The following is a 21,343-nucleotide window of genomic DNA, read 5'->3' as shown; positions in this document are numbered from 1 at the left end:
AGAAGAACACCAAAGATGTAATTCTTATTCAGTATAATTATTTCTCATTTAATATAATCTAAATCTACCTGAATATTTTAATATGACTTTCATAAATATAAGAAGTTATCAAATAACACATTATTCTCTCAAACTAAATTAATTTTTTACTTATAAGACTTCGATAAATTTTTCAAAATCATATTGTTTAACGTTTTACACGTGTTACTGTCCATCAAAAATTCAGTTTTAACTGATCTTTTTCATTTGAATAACAGTGTTTTATGTAATGATGATCATAATTAGAAGGCTTGCACAAAATAAGTCGAAAGACAAAGACTGTTGAAGATATTTATGATAGACGACTTTCATAAAAAAATATGGAGTTGAACTCATTTATTAGAGACGACTTTCGTAGAAGATATCTAAAATAGGAGTTAAAGACATTTACGAGAGACGTTGGGATTTATTAGCATGCAGAAGTTTTGTGAGCGTATGTATCACCGAGCACACCAACCAAATTGATAAAATCACTGCGTTTGATATTTTACGTTATTTCGCTACATTTCCTTCTTCGTCATACATTCATATTCAGTGAATAACTACTGATGATTTTGATTGTCACTTTGAAATGATAAATACACCTGGAAGCTTAATTGTTGTCTGGTAGCATATAAAAAACATTTATCAAAATTATAATTATATTATAAACTTAAGTCATAAAGTTTTGTAACTATGTTTTTGTTTTGATTTTGTCGATGACTCATTTGAATTGATGTGAATTGTCATTTTCAATACTATTATTTTTATGAAAATTTTAAAAACATAACATATATTTAGACAAAAATAAACCAAATTGTCGATGTAAATTTTATGAGTAAATTTGCCACAGTCGTGTTATAAAGTTCTCGTCACCACTTATCATATGTAAAAGAATAGTCAAAATGCAGAATATCCATCTTATACTCAGCCAAACATTGGGTTTTGGTATTATGCAAAGAGTTAGATAATTTATAAGGATCGTCCATCATATTAAGGTTTTCCCTTTGGGTCTTGGTGTTATACGAAGAGTTAATTAATTAAAAAGAATCGTCCATCCTATTAAGGGTCTCCATTGAAAATACTGAAAAGTTCTAATATGTCTTGTTTACATCTTAAAAGTGTGCAAAAATAATAATGTTGGGCCTCCACAACTCCAAATTAAACATCATCCTCTTATAAGAACTGAAATTCAAGTATGTCCCTGATTGCATCAGAGAGTTGCAATTAACTTTCAATATTGTTAAACTTCAAAATATTTACACCAAATCAAAATATCTTTACTATTAACATAGAATTGTAAAACGATATCATATTAGTTGTAAAGTGAACGACATATCATCAATCATGTCTTGAACCTAATCAATCATTAAACTATTAGTTATAATGTGAATAAACATATAATTAATTACCAATCATGTATTTAACCTAATCAATCACTAAATTTTTTTCAATTAACTCATTGAGTGGGAACAAAAAAAATTTGGAAAAAATTACATTTAATTAAACTATGATCATACAAAAATAAATAAAATTTAAACTATGATCATACAAAAATAAATAAAATTTAAACCATGTATGTTTAAAATTTTGAATTATTATTTAAAATAATCATCCGCAAATAATTATATCAAAATTGAAAATTTTAATTAAAATATGATCATACAAAAACAAATAAAATTTAAACCATGTATGTTTATAATTTTGAACTATTTAAAATTTAATCATTCGAAAATTATTGTATCAAAATCGAAACAGTTGGTACTGGCTGCGAGAAATATCGAAAATTATTAAATAACGAAAATTATTAAATTTTGTTGTACCAGACTACCAGGATAAGCCGAAGTCCTGGTCTTGGTAGTTGATACCAACAAACGATTAGCGAACTCAATTCCACCATATCGACTGAAATGTCCAATATTGTCCAGTGTGGTCCCTAATTTATCAACAATCGTGATATAATACTCCGTTGAAGAAAAGAAATGGACTCTTTGACAAAAATCGGGTTCCAAACACCCCCGCAACTTGTACAAACATCATTTGTTTAAATTTTAAGTTATAAATTCAAAGTAATTCTTGTTTAAATTAAAAGTAGTAATTGTTTAATAAATAAATTAATTAACTAATAAAATTATAGTTGAAAATGAGCTGTAAGAGGGAGATTACAGCAAAGTGAAGAAACAGAAAAGTAATTCTGGTTTTAAATGTGGTCCTTTAAATGAGTTATATATATACTTTGCTGTAGAATTCGAGGATTCATGCATTTGTGAGTGCAAAGATATGTGCTTTGTTTGATGAAATTCTTAAAGAGGGGAAAGTTTACAGCTTAGCAAACTTCCATGTTAGAAAGTATGGGGCAGATGACTCTCACAGGGCTGTCAGATTTGAAAACCACATTTATTTTGCCAACCATACAAAACTCATTGAATTAGAGGATGAGATTTCTTGCATTGCTCCATGGGGATTTGATGTGACAACCCGGATTTTTCAAAATATTTTATTAATGGTTTTTATAAAAAGGAGGAATAAAATTTAATATTTTATTCCAGTTTGGTAAATTAAAAAAAATATTTAAATATATTTGTTTAAATATTTTCCTGGTCATCGGGGTTATGGGAAAATATCTGTTGATCGTGCAATTATCTGTTACGATTTAATTGATCTATTTGTATACGATTATGTTTGTGCGTGCATTTATTCCTGCTTTTGATATTATTATACAGTTTATTAAAATTTATTATCCTCTTAAATGGATATTTATTTTTGTAAAAATACAAAGATAATTTCAAAAATTATTTTAATTGCTCGATAGTGATCACAAATATTTTTAGGAGTTTGTAAAATTTTAAAAATCTTATTTCTATAAGGACATGATTTTTAATTAGTTTCTGAACGCAGCTAACTTCTAAATTTTGTAAAAATTTTGAAAATGCTCTGTAAATTATGAGTATTTTATTTTATTAGTTTTATAATATTTGGGATTTATAAAAATATTTCGGTAATTTTTGGGAGAAGTTTTACTAATAAGTTATCTCCGTAAATCAGTTAAATACGGATAGAGGGTAAAAACATTAGTTAGCTTATATTAGGTGGCAGCTTCGGTTATTGCCACTGATCAATACTCTTTTGTTTTTTTTCAGCCACGTAATACACCTCCTGCAGTCACCTCCTTTTCCCCAATTTCAAAACCTTCCCTCTGTTAATCTCTCGACCTCACCGCCTCTTCCCCCCTCACTTCTTCCCTCTCCACCGCTACATCCTTACACACCCTCTCAATCTCTTCATCCATATAATCACTTATCCTACGTCTCTCTTCTCTCAGCAGCAGCGCCGCTCTCCTCCGTTTCTCCTTCTACTCGAAGCCGTGCTCCTTCCCCTGGGGCTCTCTCATAATCGCTTTCACTTCCTAATTAGAAGTTCATCGTGTTCCATATTCGTTCGAATTTAGGTACAAATCAGACCACTACCTCTTTCAATTACGTATGTATGTGTATGTATATAAGCATAACTCCCTTATGTTGTGCTGGGTTATGTAAATTGGGTAGTGTTGGCATGACTCGGAGTGTATAATTGTTTATATGTTTGTGTATATATGCTTATATGAATTAGGGAGTTTAATTGGAGTCTTAACTTTGGACATTGTGGGGTACTTGAATTAACAAGAGTATATGACCGGGTATCAAACTTGTTGATGTAAGAACATATGTACAAGTATGATGATTGTTTACATGTTTTTGGAAGGATAATTTAAGAGTTTAAATAGTGGATTAAAGTTATAAAAGTATATGTGATCAAAGTTGAATTTCTAGACTACTGCAGGTCTGTGATTGCGATACAAATTCTGGGCTCATAGGGTCGAGTTATATGCTTAATCTTTGTATGGTTATGTGCTCCTTGAAGTCTATTTTCTACTCGCGAAAGAATTAGATTAATTTAATAAATGAGCTAAAAGATATGTATGTTTTAGTGCGAATTGAGCAGAAAATTCTGGGCAGGTGTGTCCTATTCCACGCCCTGTTTTGCTACCTTAGAATCGAGCTTTGCCTCTGAAATTTTTATTGGAGTTGGATGTTAGTATCTGGAATATGTCATTAAAATTTTATACAAACAGACCAATTTTTCTATTTATTAAAATTCTTAGCGTGGGGCTGGTTCTGCAAGACAGATTCAGGTTCTTAACTTGCAGGCTCTGTTTTAGTCCCTTAAACATGGAATTTGGTTCTGAAATTTTTATAGTAGATTGGATTAATGTTTAGGGAGGTCTCATAAAAATTTCAAGTAAAAATCATGTATTTCCGATTTATTAAAAATGTTTGATTATCAGTAGCACAGATTTGTGAAAATTCTGTTTTGAGGTCACAAAGAGAATTACTTTCACAAGTTCAAATCTATGAGTTGAGTTGTGATTAATTATAGCATAAATGTATACGAGTAGTTGTTGGTCAACAGTTGTTAAATTACTTGATTTATATGTGTATAAATTCAAAAGATTTAGTATTCTGATTGTTTTAATAAATTATTTGGTGTCTTTATGTAATGCTTGAAATATAGTAAATTAAGAATCCCGAATATTTTATGGATAAGTTTTCTGGAAAGTTACTTTGAGTATTGATTATACGAGGATTAAGGAATTTAAGTTCCTAGTTATATATATAAATATACTTTGAGTATCTTGAAGTATATCTGTATATATGATTGGAAACTTCATTCCTTATAGTATAAAGTGATATACGAATTATTAAGTTGTAATTGAGTTCAGTTTATTATTAGTTAGCAGATGTTGAGTTATTGGGTTAGGAACTTGTTTAATTGGTTGTTGGTATTAAATTAAAATAGGTGGATAGTCCGATAAATAGAGGAGATGCTGCCAAATTTTCGATAGGATATATATATGTTTTACTTGTTGAAGGATATTAAATAGTTAAGAATAAGGTAACATGGTTGATTGAAACATGTTATTTGTTAATTTATCAATATTGACTTTTAATAAAAGTTATGTGTTTATCTAATTGTTCAACTATGTGCTATGTGTTTATCTAATTGTACTATAAAAGTTAATTGTTCAACTATGTGCTATGTGTTTATCTAATTGTACTATGTATATGGATTTACGAAGGGTAGCTAATTACGGATTTTATACGTTATTCGATATTAGTTAAATCCGCCGGCATCGACAATGAAGCACCGTGTTACTCTTGGAGAATCAACCGAGACTTTATATCAAGGACATTCAGAAGTAGTTGAATAGCTTTGTGAATTGAATCAGGAATAGTTCCTTAAGACGAAGCTGTGCTGTGAGATAGTCCGGTAGAAATTAATCGGTGTGAAAATCAGCAGAACTGAGGCAAGTATCCCTATCTTCACTTATTGTTCAAGTGATATTTTCTTTAAACCCTATTATGTTCTCAACTTGTAAATACTGCAAGTATTCCTATTCAAACTCTATATTTAGAAGCAAGTGCTCTTTCCTTAAAGCTTTTACTTATTGCAAATGCACGACTTAAGTATGATTTTAAGTTGGAAAGAGTGACATATCAAATTGATACACATGGTTTCAAATCTCTATAAATGTTTTTCATAACTCGGTTTAGTTCCTCGGTTGTAAGGCTTATCCGTTGTAAGTATACTTCCTATGGAATAAACCTTTTCTTAAAAATGAAATTCTTCAGAGCTGGGAAGTAAAAACTCAGATATAATTGGAGTTGCGTAAGAGGACCGTTATTTGGTAACGGCCCAGCCTATTTGTTTGCGTAAGAGGACCATTGTAAAGCAATGGCCCAGCGTTATTTGAAGACCTAGCTAGTCTTCAGTTCCGGAACATGTTATTTTTGGACAATGCGTAACCATTGTCTAGGTTATTGTAGACTGATCATCTACGGTGACTATTAACGTCCAATATATCTGAATGCTTTAGAAATTTATATATGCTTTTGAATTGTTTTGGTTTCAAGATTAAAAGCATGTTGTTTTGTATACTTCCAGTTCAATTACTTTCTCTGCTTTAAATCCTGTTTCTTTTTAACTATTATACTTGCTGGGCATTCTTTTGCTCATTCTTGCTATTTCTTCTAACCCCTTTCAGATAGTGTTAAAGATGATTCATCTGTCCAGGCTACGCGTAAGAGTAATGCTAGGCAAGGATTTCAAGTGATTAGTTGTAACTGAATGATCAGGTAAGGTATTCAGGAAGATGTCTGCGAGATTAGTGGTAATTAGAGTTGGCTTAATTTCGCTTCAAATGTAAAATAAATTTATTAAATATTATCAGCTACTCTGATAATTTAGATTGTGTTGTAATAAGATTAATTAGTTGTGATTCTGATTTCAATACTATAGCCTGTTTGCGATCCTGTTTTAAAGGGGGTTAAACTTTGTTCTTTTAAATTTTTTATTAAAGCTTTCAAGTTTTAAATTCTTTGATTTATATTAGCTTTTCAAAAATACAGGTTTTCAAAACTGCAAATTATTTTTGTTATATCCAGGTTTTGAAATACTTGTTTTTACTTTCTCTCAAAGATACAAGTTTTAAATTGTTTTTTTAGTGGCTCAAAAATACAGGTTTTAAATTATTTTTATTTACACGTGGCACCAAATCCAGACCCCCGGATTTGCGGGCTGTCACAGTTGGTATCAGAGCTGCAGGTTATAAGTTATTGAAATCAGAATATAGGTGGTAATATCAAGTTTAATAAGGAGGTGTGTTAAGTGTAACCTCACATAGAGGTAGTCTACAGCTATTTAGAATAGTCGTGTCAATAGAACCAAGATTCACATATAGTATTGACCTTGAGTATATCATAGTGTGTATAATAGGTTTCCTGTTCCAGAACTAGCAAGTTTATATCTCAAGGAAGAAAGAACAGGCCTCCACCAGTTTCTATCATATTGAGTATTTAGTACCAATACTAGCAACCAAATAGATTCACTTGTTGAGTCTAGAACTTCACTAATTATTTCATAGTCCTCGTCACTAAGATAGAGATAAATTGGAAGAGTAACTTTATGTGTTTATATTATAGATCAAAATTTCTTAACACCAGTTTGATTGAAACCCATAGTTGGTGGATAAGATTTCCTTCAGTATTTAGCTTGTTAGTTGATTTAGAGTCTAAATCATTTGAAGGGTGAAGGATAGACCTATTAGGTTAGCTTTATAATGGGACTTAATTGAGGTTGGACCAGTATAGGTTCTCACATAGTCTAGAGTAATTTTTGTAGTGTCTGCCAATTTTTGAATAGTATTTGGGGAGTTATCTTTGATTCTTGTTAAAGATATATAGAATTGGTGAAAGAATATAGGTGTTAACAAGTCCGAATTTAAAGCTTTGTATATAGTGAAGTAGTGAGCATTAGAGCTAATACAAGAATATGAAACTTGTAGGATCAAGTAAGAAGTTCCGTATATAGTTAAATAATGAACGTTAAAGCTATTTAGAGCTTGTGTAGATTAGTGGATATAGTACTTGTGAGTAAGTTAAGACGTCAATACTCAGTGGTGATGATTATACGAAACTCGATAATATTGCGGACTATGCGAAGCTGAGCAGGACTTCTGACGATCATGGATATTTATAATGAGATCTTTACAGTCCATTGTGAGTCAACGATAATTTACGTTATTGAGCATCATCGACCGCTGAAAAATAGAAGAAGATTAGAATCGAATAATGATCCATCAGAGCAGCATATCTTGAAGAATCTTGGCAACACCTTCCTCTTTTATTGCTTATATTGATTACTTTCTTCATCAATGAATTGTTTTGAAATTTTTTTTTCCTAGAGACATTTAATAAATACTATATTTCTCTCTCCTGAGTTATAAAATGATGCTTGTGTCTATTTCATCATTTCTAACTAATCTTTTCATCAAAACTAGCACCTTTGGAACTTATTCAATTTTTTTAACCCAAGGTGCGCATCAAAGATTCCTTCATCAAAAAGTCGATCATTTTTGGTTGATTTTGAATTTCTATCATATTATTCAACTCTAACTGAGATGAACAACCCTACCTATAGGGGACACAAGGACTACCGGTCTGTGTGATAGGAGTTGGATGGGACGCCATCACTTGTGTGTGTTGTACATTACAAGAAGGTTAATTACCTTTAGTAGTGTCTTAATTTAGACACGCAACACTGAGTTCTTTAGATCATATTGATCTCTCAGTTATTCTTTTGTTTCCAATCACGTAATATTTGTTCCAATAGATCTAATCTTTCATATTCTTGTAATTTCCAAAAGGTATGCCAACTGAGTTGCCAAGTAAAATTAAGCCTTTGTAGTACGAAGCAACATAAGTAAAAAGGATGATGACGCGGGTATACGGAAATAATCGAGAGAATTTTATATTAGAAATAAGGATTATTACAGATTGAAGAGATCATATGTTTTAGTTTCTTTTTGTTGATTCCGAGGACGGAATCCTTTTAAGGGGGGTAGATTGTGACAACCCGGATTTTTCAAAATATTTTATTAATGGTTTTTATAAAAAGGAGGAATAAAATTTAATATTTTATTCCAGTTTGGTAAATTAAAAAAAATATTTAAATATATTTGTTTAAATATTTTCCTGGTCATCGGGGTTATGGGAAAATATCTGTTGATCGTGCAATTATCTGTTACGATTTAATTGATCTATTTGTATACGATTATGTTTGTGCGTGCATTTATTCCTGCTTTTGATATTATTATACAGTTTATTAAAATTTATTATCCTCTTAAATGGATATTTATTTTTGTAAAAATACAAAGATAATTTCAAAAATTATTTTAATTGCTCGATAGTGATCACAAATATTTTTAGGAGTTTGTAAAATTTTAAAAATCTTATTTCTATAAGGACATGATTTTTAATTAGTTTCTGAACGCAGCTAACTTCTAAATTTTGTAAAAATTTTGAAAATGCTCTGTAAATTATGAGTATTTTATTTTATTAGTTTTATAATATTTGGGATTTATAAAAATATTTCGGTAATTTTTGGGAGAAGTTTTACTAATAAGTTATCTCCGTAAATCAGTTAAATACGGATAGAGGGTAAAAACATTAGTTAGCTTATATTAGGTGGCAGCTTCGGTTATTGCCACTGATCAATACTCTTTTGTTTTTTTTCAGCCACGTAATACACCTCCTGCAGTCACCTCCTTTTCCCCAATTTCAAAACCTTCCCTCTGTTAATCTCTCGACCTCACCGCCTCTTCCCCCCTCACTTCTTCCCTCTCCACCGCTACATCCTTACACACCCTCTCAATCTCTTCATCCATATAATCACTTATCCTACGTCTCTCTTCTCTCAGCAGCAGCGCCGCTCTCCTCCGTTTCTCCTTCTACTCGAAGCCGTGCTCCTTCCCCTGGGGCTCTCTCATAATCGCTTTCACTTCCTAATTAGAAGTTCATCGTGTTCCATATTCGTTCGAATTTAGGTACAAATCAGACCACTACCTCTTTCAATTACGTATGTATGTGTATGTATATAAGCATAACTCCCTTATGTTGTGCTGGGTTATGTAAATTGGGTAGTGTTGGCATGACTCGGAGTGTATAATTGTTTATATGTTTGTGTATATATGCTTATATGAATTAGGGAGTTTAATTGGAGTCTTAACTTTGGACATTGTGGGGTACTTGAATTAACAAGAGTATATGACCGGGTATCAAACTTGTTGATGTAAGAACATATGTACAAGTATGATGATTGTTTACATGTTTTTGGAAGGATAATTTAAGAGTTTAAATAGTGGATTAAAGTTATAAAAGTATATGTGATCAAAGTTGAATTTCTAGACTACTGCAGGTCTGTGATTGCGATACAAATTCTGGGCTCATAGGGTCGAGTTATATGCTTAATCTTTGTATGGTTATGTGCTCCTTGAAGTCTATTTTCTACTCGCGAAAGAATTAGATTAATTTAATAAATGAGCTAAAAGATATGTATGTTTTAGTGCGAATTGAGCAGAAAATTCTGGGCAGGTGTGTCCTATTCCACGCCCTGTTTTGCTACCTTAGAATCGAGCTTTGCCTCTGAAATTTTTATTGGAGTTGGATGTTAGTATCTGGAATATGTCATTAAAATTTTATACAAACAGACCAATTTTTCTATTTATTAAAATTCTTAGCGTGGGGCTGGTTCTGCAAGACAGATTCAGGTTCTTAACTTGCAGGCTCTGTTTTAGTCCCTTAAACATGGAATTTGGTTCTGAAATTTTTATAGTAGATTGGATTAATGTTTAGGGAGGTCTCATAAAAATTTCAAGTAAAAATCATGTATTTCCGATTTATTAAAAATGTTTGATTATCAGTAGCACAGATTTGTGAAAATTCTGTTTTGAGGTCACAAAGAGAATTACTTTCACAAGTTCAAATCTATGAGTTGAGTTGTGATTAATTATAGCATAAATGTATACGAGTAGTTGTTGGTCAACAGTTGTTAAATTACTTGATTTATATGTGTATAAATTCAAAAGATTTAGTATTCTGATTGTTTTAATAAATTATTTGGTGTCTTTATGTAATGCTTGAAATATAGTAAATTAAGAATCCCGAATATTTTATGGATAAGTTTTCTGGAAAGTTACTTTGAGTATTGATTATACGAGGATTAAGGAATTTAAGTTCCTAGTTATATATATAAATATACTTTGAGTATCTTGAAGTATATCTGTATATATGATTGGAAACTTCATTCCTTATAGTATAAAGTGATATACGAATTATTAAGTTGTAATTGAGTTCAGTTTATTATTAGTTAGCAGATGTTGAGTTATTGGGTTAGGAACTTGTTTAATTGGTTGTTGGTATTAAATTAAAATAGGTGGATAGTCCGATAAATAGAGGAGATGCTGCCAAATTTTCGATAGGATATATATATGTTTTACTTGTTGAAGGATATTAAATAGTTAAGAATAAGGTAACATGGTTGATTGAAACATGTTATTTGTTAATTTATCAATATTGACTTTTAATAAAAGTTATGTGTTTATCTAATTGTTCAACTATGTGCTATGTGTTTATCTAATTGTACTATAAAAGTTAATTGTTCAACTATGTGCTATGTGTTTATCTAATTGTACTATGTATATGGATTTACGAAGGGTAGCTAATTACGGATTTTATACGTTATTCGATATTAGTTAAATCCGCCGGCATCGACAATGAAGCACCGTGTTACTCTTGGAGAATCAACCGAGACTTTATATCAAGGACATTCAGAAGTAGTTGAATAGCTTTGTGAATTGAATCAGGAATAGTTCCTTAAGACGAAGCTGTGCTGTGAGATAGTCCGGTAGAAATTAATCGGTGTGAAAATCAGCAGAACTGAGGCAAGTATCCCTATCTTCACTTATTGTTCAAGTGATATTTTCTTTAAACCCTATTATGTTCTCAACTTGTAAATACTGCAAGTATTCCTATTCAAACTCTATATTTAGAAGCAAGTGCTCTTTCCTTAAAGCTTTTACTTATTGCAAATGCACGACTTAAGTATGATTTTAAGTTGGAAAGAGTGACATATCAAATTGATACACATGGTTTCAAATCTCTATAAATGTTTTTCATAACTCGGTTTAGTTCCTCGGTTGTAAGGCTTATCCGTTGTAAGTATACTTCCTATGGAATAAACCTTTTCTTAAAAATGAAATTCTTCAGAGCTGGGAAGTAAAAACTCAGATATAATTGGAGTTGCGTAAGAGGACCGTTATTTGGTAACGGCCCAGCCTATTTGTTTGCGTAAGAGGACCATTGTAAAGCAATGGCCCAGCGTTATTTGAAGACCTAGCTAGTCTTCAGTTCCGGAACATGTTATTTTTGGACAATGCGTAACCATTGTCTAGGTTATTGTAGACTGATCATCTACGGTGACTATTAACGTCCAATATATCTGAATGCTTTAGAAATTTATATATGCTTTTGAATTGTTTTGGTTTCAAGATTAAAAGCATGTTGTTTTGTATACTTCCAGTTCAATTACTTTCTCTGCTTTAAATCCTGTTTCTTTTTAACTATTATACTTGCTGGGCATTCTTTTGCTCATTCTTGCTATTTCTTCTAACCCTTTTCAGATAGTGTTAAAGATGATTCATCTGTCCAGGCTACGCGTAAGAGTAATGCTAGGCAAGGATTTCAAGTGATTAGTTGTAACTGAATGATCAGGTAAGGTATTCAGGAAGATGTCTGCGAGATTAGTGGTAATTAGAGTTGGCTTAATTTCGCTTCAAATGTAAAATAAATTTATTAAATATTATCAGCTACTCTGATAATTTAGATTGTGTTGTAATAAGATTAATTAGTTGTGATTCTGATTTCAATACTATAGCCTGTTTGCGATCCTGTTTTAAAGGGGGTTAAACTTTGTTCTTTTAAATTTTTTATTAAAGCTTTCAAGTTTTAAATTCTTTGATTTATATTAGCTTTTCAAAAATACAGGTTTTCAAAACTGCAAATTATTTTTGTTATATCCAGGTTTTGAAATACTTGTTTTTACTTTCTCTCAAAGATACAAGTTTTAAATTGTTTTTTTAGTGGCTCAAAAATACAGGTTTTAAATTATTTTTATTTACACGTGGCACCAAATCCAGACCCCCGGATTTGCGGGCTGTCACATTTGATCTATTTGAATTGCATGACATAGGAAAATTCGTTAATGACAACAGATTCTTGATTGGTAAGAACAACCACTAAGATTCTATTTCATTATTTATTTAATCATCATGCCCATACATACCAAGAATAGGCTATTCAATTAATACATAAGCTGAAGAGATTTTACATGTATAATCGCAGATGTAGTGGGGGAATTAAAGAACAAACATGTTGCCTGTGTGCCCTCTAAAGATGATAACACCAAATCTCACATAAGATTCCAATTAACTGATGGGAGGTATGCAGATGGCACATTTTCAGCTGCAATTAGTTTAGATGTAATTTTTGGAATGCCTAATCATGCTTTTTGCCATAATGTAGGTCTACGGTTTATGTGACTTTCTTTAATGAACTAGCTCAAGAATTTGAGAAGCGCCTCCAACAGATTGAGGAATCCAACATCTATGTCATTATCTCAAGTGCAAAAGTAAATGAGTATGAAGGTCAATTCATACAATTCTCTTCTTTTTTTTAATAATAGAAAATTTAAATTTAGTTACTGTTATACTCTTTTTTCTAATGTTACATTACACATACTCTTAAAAACATTTGTGGATTTATTTTTCTGTAATAAATAGGCCTCCCAAGTTTGAATAACTACCCAGCCACTCGATTCTTCCTTAATATCGATCACTATAGTGTCAAACAACTGAAAGCTAGGTATGTTCCTCAAATATGACATTGAAATAACTGTGGTTGCAACTAAAAAAAATAAACAAGTAGCAGCTGATTGAACTACATTCTCTTTAATATGCAGAATGCTTGAAATTCCTAACAGTGACAAACTTGAAGAAGTTGTAGCTGAACCAATCAGTCCTATGCTTTCTATCGCAGATATCAAACAATTGTCTCATGAATATGCCAAGGTTTATAAACCTTATGCCCATTTATCTTCTGCTGTAGGCAGTTCTATCTACATTTATATACACTAACATTTGTTGTATTCAGCGCAAAATTCGGTGCCAAATAACTGTAAAAAAGGTTGATGTCAACACAAACTGGTACGATAATGTTTGCACAACCTGTGGAGATGAGGTGCAGCTCCAAGAAGGGAGGTTCAGATGTGAAAAATGTGTTCGGAACATACCTTTCCCAGACAAAAGGTATATTATGTCCTTTTAAATTGAAAATTAGTTTATACTTTTTTGCATACCAGCTACCTATTCATTCATCCAATTATTTATCTTCTGTATCTTGAAAATGTTTAGGTTTAGACTAGCTACTATATGCAATGATGAAACTGGAGTGCTAGCAATTCTTCTGCCCGATGATGAGATACAACGTATTCTTGGAAAAAATGCATTTGATATTGAGTACGATGAAAATGAAGTAAGCTCTTAATGTAAAGGTTGTGTTATGCTCCAAATGTATAGTTCCAACTAACTTATATAGCTGTTATCTTATGCAAGGTATCAGCTGAGATTACCTTCCCACCATCACTTAAATCATTTGAAAAGAAGCAGTTTGTGGTTACATTACTCATAACTGACCAAAATGTGAAGAAAACATGCAGCGTCTACAATGCTATAGAGTTGAATGACCCTGTTGAAGTTTTGGGCAACCACAGCCCATTAAAAAAACAGGATATAACATCAGACCCTATTTCCGAAACCATGGTAAATTTTGTAATTTCTTAATAATAACTATGTTACATTATGCACTTTTAACTAATTTATCTATTATTCAAAATGAAGGTGGTAGATCGTACTCCAGATACATCCAGTAGTCCGCCAACTGGGAAGTCTACCACAAAAGTCAGAAGTAGGACAACAGATGGAGAAGCATCAGATTCCATGTACGAAAATGTCCCTCTTGCAAAATTCAAAATAGTCAAAACTGAGAAGGTAAACCTATCATATATCACCTTCTGTTTTAACATTTTATATTTTATGCTTTCTCACTCCAATTTTTTCTTGGATGCAGAAGTGAAAGGACTACTGTAGCACCTTCTATTTTGAGCTGAAGACAACTTTTGTTTAAGCTACACAGAACTTTTGGACATCTAAATTGTTTCTTTTGCTTGCTGCTACCTCCTGTCATCCAAATATGGGATTGTTTTTAATTACTCACTGCTTAAAAACTATTAAGATGTTACCTCTTTCATGTATGACTTTACAGCTATTGACTGGCCTGTTTGTTGCAACTGGAAATCTGTTTTCCAGTTTGTCATTTTGTTGCATGAGATTAATTTAAGCAGTACTCTTTTATGCAGTACCCTTTCATGCTGACAGTATCAACATTTATTACCTTTCTCTACCTCTATTGTTATTGTGTACCAACCTTATACCACCTCTTCACATGTTCAACTCTATATAAGAGGCAACGAGGAATACTCATGTAAACTAAAATATCACTGTACACCAATATAAAAAAAATTGAAAGCAAGATGTCAAGCAAGAAGTATGATAGTTTTAAGGATTTGAGAAAAGGAAAATATGATTGGAAGATTCCTGCAAGGGCACTCAACTCTTGGAAAGGCTAAAACAAAGTTGGTGAGGCATTCAAAGGATTCAACTTACTGCTTCTAGATCATAAAGTGAGTATGAAATGGTGATTTGTTCTTCTTATAAACAATGCTGATTATAATTATTTCATATTTTGATGACACTATTTGGTTGGGTTTTCAGAAAGCTAGGATGCATGCATTTGTGCCTACCAAATTAGAAGAACAAGTGGACAACTTGGTTGACCTAGGAAAGATCTACTTGCTTGAGAACTTCACTATGAAAGACTACAAAATAGATGAGAAATTCAGGTGTCTTAGAAAGGACATTCAAATTGTTTTTGGGGAGGAAACTAGGATCACTGAACTACAAGAACAAGATATCAGCATCGAAAAGACTTGGTTCGACTTCTATGATCTCGCTGAGATTAAACCTCTTTCAATACAGACTACTTACTTGACTGGTGAGATATTTGAACTAACTATAGATTTCTCACCCAAACAAAATACATATACTTACTAATCTGTTGTTTCATAGATGTAATGGGTGTAGTTGAAAAACATGACCCAATCGGGAAACTTCAAAACAGACATGGCAAGATCCAATCTCAGATAAAGTTTGGAATCACTGATGGAAGGTATGTATACATTCCCGACAAGATGTGAAACTTAAAATTACATACAATGCATTTTTTTTTATTTGTATACTATAATATCACAGGACAAGTGTTAAGGTAACTCTATGGGATGATTTTGCTGAACTATTTGCTAAATATATGGAACTGGACAAAGAGGAATACAAGATCTTAATACTTGGTTGTGCTAGAATCACAAAATGGGGAGGTATTATGTTTCACATGTGTACAGTAGTTTTAAAAAACAGAAAAATTCCCTAAACCAAGCAATAAATTTATTTCACAGAAGAAGTTGTCATTACGCATGTGCATTCTACTACTATCTACTTGAACTACGACATCCCCTGTGTTCATCAGCTACAAAGAAGGTATGGTTAATATTTTTACTTTTAAAATAATATTAATCCAAGGAAGACATCCTCTTAACCACTTTCAGGGTTTAATTTGTGTTTACAGGATATCACACCCAACATTCCCAAAAGAAAGAATATTTAAAGGAGGGATGCGATCCACACAGATTTATACCGTCAAAAACATCAAAGAACTTGGTCCACAGTTTGATGAGGTAAACTATAGAAACAATGAAATTAATTATTATCCAGTGAAACTATAACAATTATGAAAATGCTCTAGACTGAAGTCATCTGCCAAGTGAAGCTTGAAATGTTTCACAAAGAAAAGAATTGGTTCACAAAACTGTGCACATCATGCTATGGACAATGCATTACAATTGGAACAATGAATATGTGTGACAGCTGCAATAGGACTGTCCCCTATGCCGAATACATGTGCCATTTAAAAGTTAATCTATCATTTCATATCCAGAAATTGTATTCATTTTTTTGGTTTTTGAGTGCTGCAGGTTTGAGCTACACACTATGGCAACTGATGAAACAGGGGAAATTAACATCATTTTGGCGGACCGAGAAGTTAGAAGAATGATTGGCAAAAATGCATTACATCTTTTTGAAGAGGTATTTTCCCAAATTGAAATATACACATGTTGACTTAAACAAAGAAACGAGTTGTTTTATTAGAGTAATACATTGTCAGGGAAACAAGGAGGAGATCTACCCAATTATTTTCAACAACTTAACAAACAAATTCTACAGCATCAAACTCCTGATCAAAGAAGCCAACACTAAGCATAAAGTGGATGCTTATCTAGCAACAGATATTATGGAAGGAAGCTACAGTGAGATAAAACAGGAAACAGAACATAGCTACCCTCAACCTATTCAGTCTGCAGAGACACATGTAGTGAAAATAATATGTGTAGCTATTTCTTACTAAGTACTATAATAATCAAGTTAATGTGTTTATAATGTTTAAATGGGATTTACAGCACTCGCAGTCAAGCTATCATTTGGACTCCGCCAACTAGATTGGATTCTACAACCTATAGCCTTTCAAGTTTTCTACTCTATTTGTAAGTGATTTATTTATTTTGTGCACAACAAAATATTACCTGTCATATTCTACTATAATTTGAATGACTAATTACATGATTTATTAAATGAGTTAATAATGCATTTTAAAATTTATTTGCAGCTGCCTTTTTGAGCCAACCATTGGGACTCCACAGCCTATATCATCTGGAACTATCTACGTTTTTATTAAGATGTTGGTTTGATTATGTTTCCACGCAAGTTCTACCTCTAATATATGACTAAGACCACCTCAATCCATACTGTCAGTCCATTTAATTCTATTAGTATGCCTAACTCTATCTGATTCTACAGACTTTATATAATTGTTATCTATGATGGATTAATGTTTTTTATGCATAGATTTGTTTACTTTATCGCAAATACAACTTCCTTTCTGCATCAGTTAAGATTAAGAGTTCTCGCTACTCTGTTAAGGTATTACATGTTTGTAATGTTTCATTCTACGGATATACCTGTGCTATGTGTTTTAGAAAAAGTCTTTTATATTTTCCATTCAACTGCAACAGCCTATTATGAAGCAATTTGAATAAAAACTGGCAGATCAATGTAAACACTATATACCAAACATGTCAAACAGGATAACTGTGTCCTCATTCTACAAACTGAGCACAACTAAGAATCCTACAGCAGCACCAAAACTAAAATAATCAGTGAAATCTAATCTTTTAACAGAGATATTCATCATAATTCACCAAAATAACAAAATACCACAGAAAGAGTTAAATTTTTCAGTGATCAATCATGATATATCATAATCATTTCAAATCCAGATTCCACTAATTTAAGATCAAACCCCAGACAGCTTCAAAATAAAAATTCTCCCCAAATTTTCATAATTCACCAAAATAACAAAGTACCAGACAAAGCGTTCAATATACTCAGACAGTTTTGCAGAAAATGACAGATTCATCTAGAGCTCTCAGCACCTTTCACATATCCAAACTTCCACATAGCACCTGCTGCAAACAATATTTCATTAGAAAATTTTAAATGCAGAACCAAATTGATGAATTACCAAAATAAGAACATAACAAAACCATACCTAGAAACAGAACTATGCACCATGAATCCTCAAGACTCGAACAGCAAAGTGTGTGCGGAATGGGTCTGCACATTCAAATACAACCACGTCGCCAAGTTGGAGGCCCAATCCATCTCTAAATTGGATCCATCCATCATGAATGGTTGTGCGGTTAGAGTTGGCACCTCGAAACCTAACCTGCAGTTTCCATGCTTTCTCACCCGAATAAACATTAATGTAGTCTCTTTTCTTCCAAAAGGCAGTGACATTGTTGAAATCAGTTGATATATCCTACATGAGCAGCCAACAGAGAGAAGAACTAATTAAGGAACTTCATACATTCAACACAACAAACTAAATAATTTTATAAAGCACAGATTAAAAAACTCACCACTCCATAAACATATTTGTACAAGTGGTGAGCCTTGACAGTGATCTCAAAGCGATAACGCACGATAGGGTTATGTGCATTTAGACCTATACAAAAATTTACATCAAATTTTCATTCATAATAACAAATCTGAAGAAACCAAAAAACAGGGAAACTAACTGCCAAAATTCTTATACCGCTTGAAATGGGTGTGCCAGGGAACAGGTACTCGACAAAGTGATCATCAAAAACTGAAATAGTCGTGATGCCAGATGCCTCATAACTAAACAAAAGCAAATTGAAGCCACTAAAATCTTGCATCCCAAAAATTGAGCTGAATTTGCTGAGGCCATGGAATTTTCCAGTTTCATGGTCATAACCACCCTCAATGCACTTCCCATTACTAAAAAAATAGTTCTGATATGCTTTCAACATGGTAAATCGTTTCTTAATTGCATGAGGAGGCTCCTATAAAATATACTTAATTAACACAACAGTAGCATGTAAATTTAATAAGTACTGAAATGAGGTTGGGATTTGTCTTACAAATTCATCAATCAGAGGGTCTTCATCTCTAACAAAATTGACAAATTTCAATCCCACTTTTTCAACATTCACTAGCACAATAAAAACAAGATTAATTTGCCTAAAAATCAAAATAGTCAAATATACCATTAACATACAATTTGAAACTGCTGTCATGCATAAGGGTTAAAGGCATACCATTCCTAGGAGGTGTTTTCTGAAAATGGTGAACTACAACTGGATACTCAATCTCCAGGAGATCAGTCCCAATCACATAAACATTAAAATTAGAGGACCCATCAAATTCAAACACAAGCATTTCACCAGCTTTAAAGTCCAAGTCAGCATAAAGAGTTGAAATGCCAGTTAGAGCTCCTTTCTCTTCATTGTGCATCACCGGAATTTGATATCCATTCAGGAATTTCAACAAGAAACACTTTGGAATAATGTTACCATATTTGCTGAGTAATTTTTGAGGCATTTTCTGAGAAATGAAACAAACAGTTAGAGGAGCAAGTACCAGTCTTAGAATCCAAATCAAGTGTACTAACCATTTCATCAGATTCCAAATCCGCTTTTGTTAAGCACTTGATAAATTTCTCCATAATAACACCAGACAAATCCATAGCCCTGTTGATTTGTAATCAAAAAAAAAACCCTGATATGCATGCTAACATTGAATACGACGAACACAAAGAAGATTCTTGACCTTACCTGGAAGAATAGAGTTAATGTCCGAGCAATTCTCAGCAGACTGATTATAACTTCTTTCAGCAGCACAAGAAGAAGAAGCACTCTTCTTCCCCATTTAAAGATAAAGCCCCAAAAAAGTAACGTTAGAAGCATTGAAAACACCTGCAATCAATTGTAATGGGGTAATTAGTTGGGAAGCTCCATTAAAGGTTTTCAGGCAGCATAAAGAGGTTACAGATATCAAGAAGAATTTTGGAATGTTTGATACGTTATTCTTTTTTCCACTTGAATATAATATTCAATTTTTAAAAACTCTTAAGTCATGTGTTGGCTTAAAATATATGTTGCAGTTAAGTACATATGAGAAGTGGCTGTCTGAATCAATGAAGAGGGATAATAATATGTTTATTAATCAATTTTGTGCATACATAAAATTGTCGTGAGCCAATAAAAAAGAACAAAAAAATTATTCAAGGAATTTATCCATTTTTTATTCCACAAATCATATTCACAAATTGGAATAAGTTCTTTTTATTATAATCATATTTAATCAATATTGGAAGAGATGCATCAGAAACTATTTTTGAAAACATATTGTTCACATCTTTTCAATTCTAAAGTGAGGTTTTTGGGTTGGATTGGATGAATACCAAAAATTATTTTTTACGGATATCGAATTTGTTTAATAGATAAATTTGTGAATTAACAATTGCACAAGAAAAAAAAATAAAAACTTATCCAAAATTTATTATCAAAATGAAACACAAGTAACTAAATTAGGATTCATAAATATTACAAATTCCATATATCAAAGCTTTATAATCTTTTTCTATGAATATTATCTGTTCCCCAATTTTTAACAACACATTGGGTGAAAATGTAAAATATATGCAAGGTATTTGGACTAAACGAAACTTTTAATGAAAAAATGGTCAAATTTTAATTACATACTTTACTTTAATGTATATATGTATTTGGTTTAGGAAAACAAAAAACGGTGGCAAAGGAAGGTGATTAATTTCAATTTATGAATTTGTATTTTAAGCAAAATTTTTATTTTCAAAGCCCTTGCGTAGCGGGCACAAATACTAGTGTCCAATATTGTCCAGTGTGGTCCCTAATTTATCAACAATCGTGATATAATACTCCGTTGAAGAAAAGAAATGGACTCTTCGACAAAAATCGGGTTCCAAACACCCCCGCAACTTGTACAAACATCATTTGTTTAAATTTTAAGTTATAAATTCAAAGTAATTCTTGTTTAAATTAAAAGTAGTAATTGTTTAATAAATAAATTAATTAACTAATAAAATTATAGTTGAAAATGAGCTGTAAGAGGGCGACATTTTCTTGAACTTCTATGTTAGGAAACAAAAATTACTGTTCTTATTCATATTTACAACTTATTAAGATATTAGTAAATTTCACCTAAAAAATAAATTATTTAAATGGAATTTCTTTTTTTCTGTTTTTTATTTTATTTAGTGATTGTTGGTTACCAATAGTAAGTTAATTCCTATATAATTTGAAATTATCATGTAAATGAAAAATT

At 31.8% G+C, this 21,343-nt stretch overlaps 2 protein-coding genes and 2 long non-coding RNA genes across 4 annotated transcripts; 3 read left to right on the top strand and 1 right to left on the bottom strand.

Moving 5' to 3' along the window:
• The first annotated feature begins 2,964 nt into the window (after window positions 1-2,964).
• On the top strand, window positions 2,965-12,338 carry LOC135147356 (uncharacterized). The gene is made up of 5 exons (XR_010284913.1): window positions 2,965-3,466; window positions 5,174-5,362; window positions 6,101-9,439; window positions 11,147-11,335; window positions 12,074-12,338. It is a non-coding gene; the product is annotated as an uncharacterized LOC135147356 (long non-coding RNA).
• A 432-nt stretch (window positions 12,339-12,770) lies between these two features.
• On the top strand, window positions 12,771-14,841 carry LOC108226189 (uncharacterized). The gene is made up of 9 exons (XM_017401132.2): window positions 12,771-12,891; window positions 12,975-13,096; window positions 13,232-13,313; window positions 13,411-13,519; window positions 13,602-13,756; window positions 13,862-13,982; window positions 14,063-14,269; window positions 14,348-14,497; window positions 14,577-14,841. Exons 4-9 carry the CDS (start codon window positions 13,412-13,414, stop codon window positions 14,580-14,582), a joined length of 747 nt encoding a protein of 248 aa, XP_017256621.2. The 5' UTR covers window positions 12,771-12,891; window positions 12,975-13,096; window positions 13,232-13,313; window position 13,411; the 3' UTR covers window positions 14,583-14,841.
• Window positions 14,842-16,022: 1,181 nt separating this feature from the next.
• Window positions 16,023-17,447, top strand: LOC108227027 (uncharacterized). Its single transcript, XR_010284360.1, has 5 exons — window positions 16,023-16,099; window positions 16,188-16,296; window positions 16,594-16,705; window positions 16,785-17,160; window positions 17,283-17,447. It is a non-coding gene; the product is annotated as an uncharacterized LOC108227027 (long non-coding RNA).
• Window positions 17,448-17,931: 484 nt separating this feature from the next.
• On the bottom strand, window positions 17,932-20,046 carry LOC108226852 (uncharacterized). The gene is made up of 8 exons (XM_017401842.2): window positions 19,813-20,046; window positions 19,650-19,728; window positions 19,297-19,582; window positions 19,120-19,190; window positions 18,771-19,041; window positions 18,595-18,680; window positions 18,225-18,494; window positions 17,932-18,138 (listed from the first exon to the last, which is right to left on the bottom strand). The coding sequence occupies exons 2-7, from the start codon at window positions 19,722-19,724 to the stop codon at window positions 18,237-18,239; spliced, it is 1,047 nt and encodes a 348-aa protein (XP_017257331.1). The 5' UTR covers window positions 19,725-19,728; window positions 19,813-20,046; the 3' UTR covers window positions 17,932-18,138; window positions 18,225-18,236.
• Between the last annotated feature and the right edge of the window lie 1,297 nt (window positions 20,047-21,343).

Source organism: Daucus carota, chromosome 6 (genome assembly GCF_001625215.2).
Source record: "Daucus carota subsp. sativus chromosome 6, DH1 v3.0, whole genome shotgun sequence".
NCBI lineage: Eukaryota > Viridiplantae > Streptophyta > Magnoliopsida > Apiales > Apiaceae > Daucus > Daucus carota.
Note: the sequence above shows the minus strand (reverse complement) of the source record. Positions and strands in the feature narration are given on the sequence as shown.

Bases quoted from the DNA above. Each gene is read 5' to 3' on its own strand.
- LOC108226189 (XM_017401132.2), top strand. From the start codon at position 13,412: ATGCTTGAAATTCCTAACAGTGACAAACTTGAAGAAGTTGTAGCTGAA. The intron at 13,757-13,861 runs GTATATTATGTC...GAAAATGTTTAG, and splicing joins ATACCTTTCCCAGACAAAAG to GTTTAGACTAGCTACTATAT. The intron at 14,270-14,347 runs GTAAATTTTGTA...TTCAAAATGAAG, and splicing joins ACCCTATTTCCGAAACCATG to GTGGTAGATCGTACTCCAGA.
- LOC108226852 (XM_017401842.2), bottom strand. From the start codon at position 19,724: ATGGATTTGTCTGGTGTTATTATGGAGAAATTTATCAAGTGCTTAACA. The intron at 19,583-19,649 runs GTTAGTACACTT...TTCATTTCTCAG, and splicing joins ATTTGGAATCTGATGAAATG to AAAATGCCTCAAAAATTACT. The intron at 18,495-18,594 runs GTGAGTTTTTTA...CTGCTCATGTAG, and splicing joins ACAAATATGTTTATGGAGTG to GATATATCAACTGATTTCAA.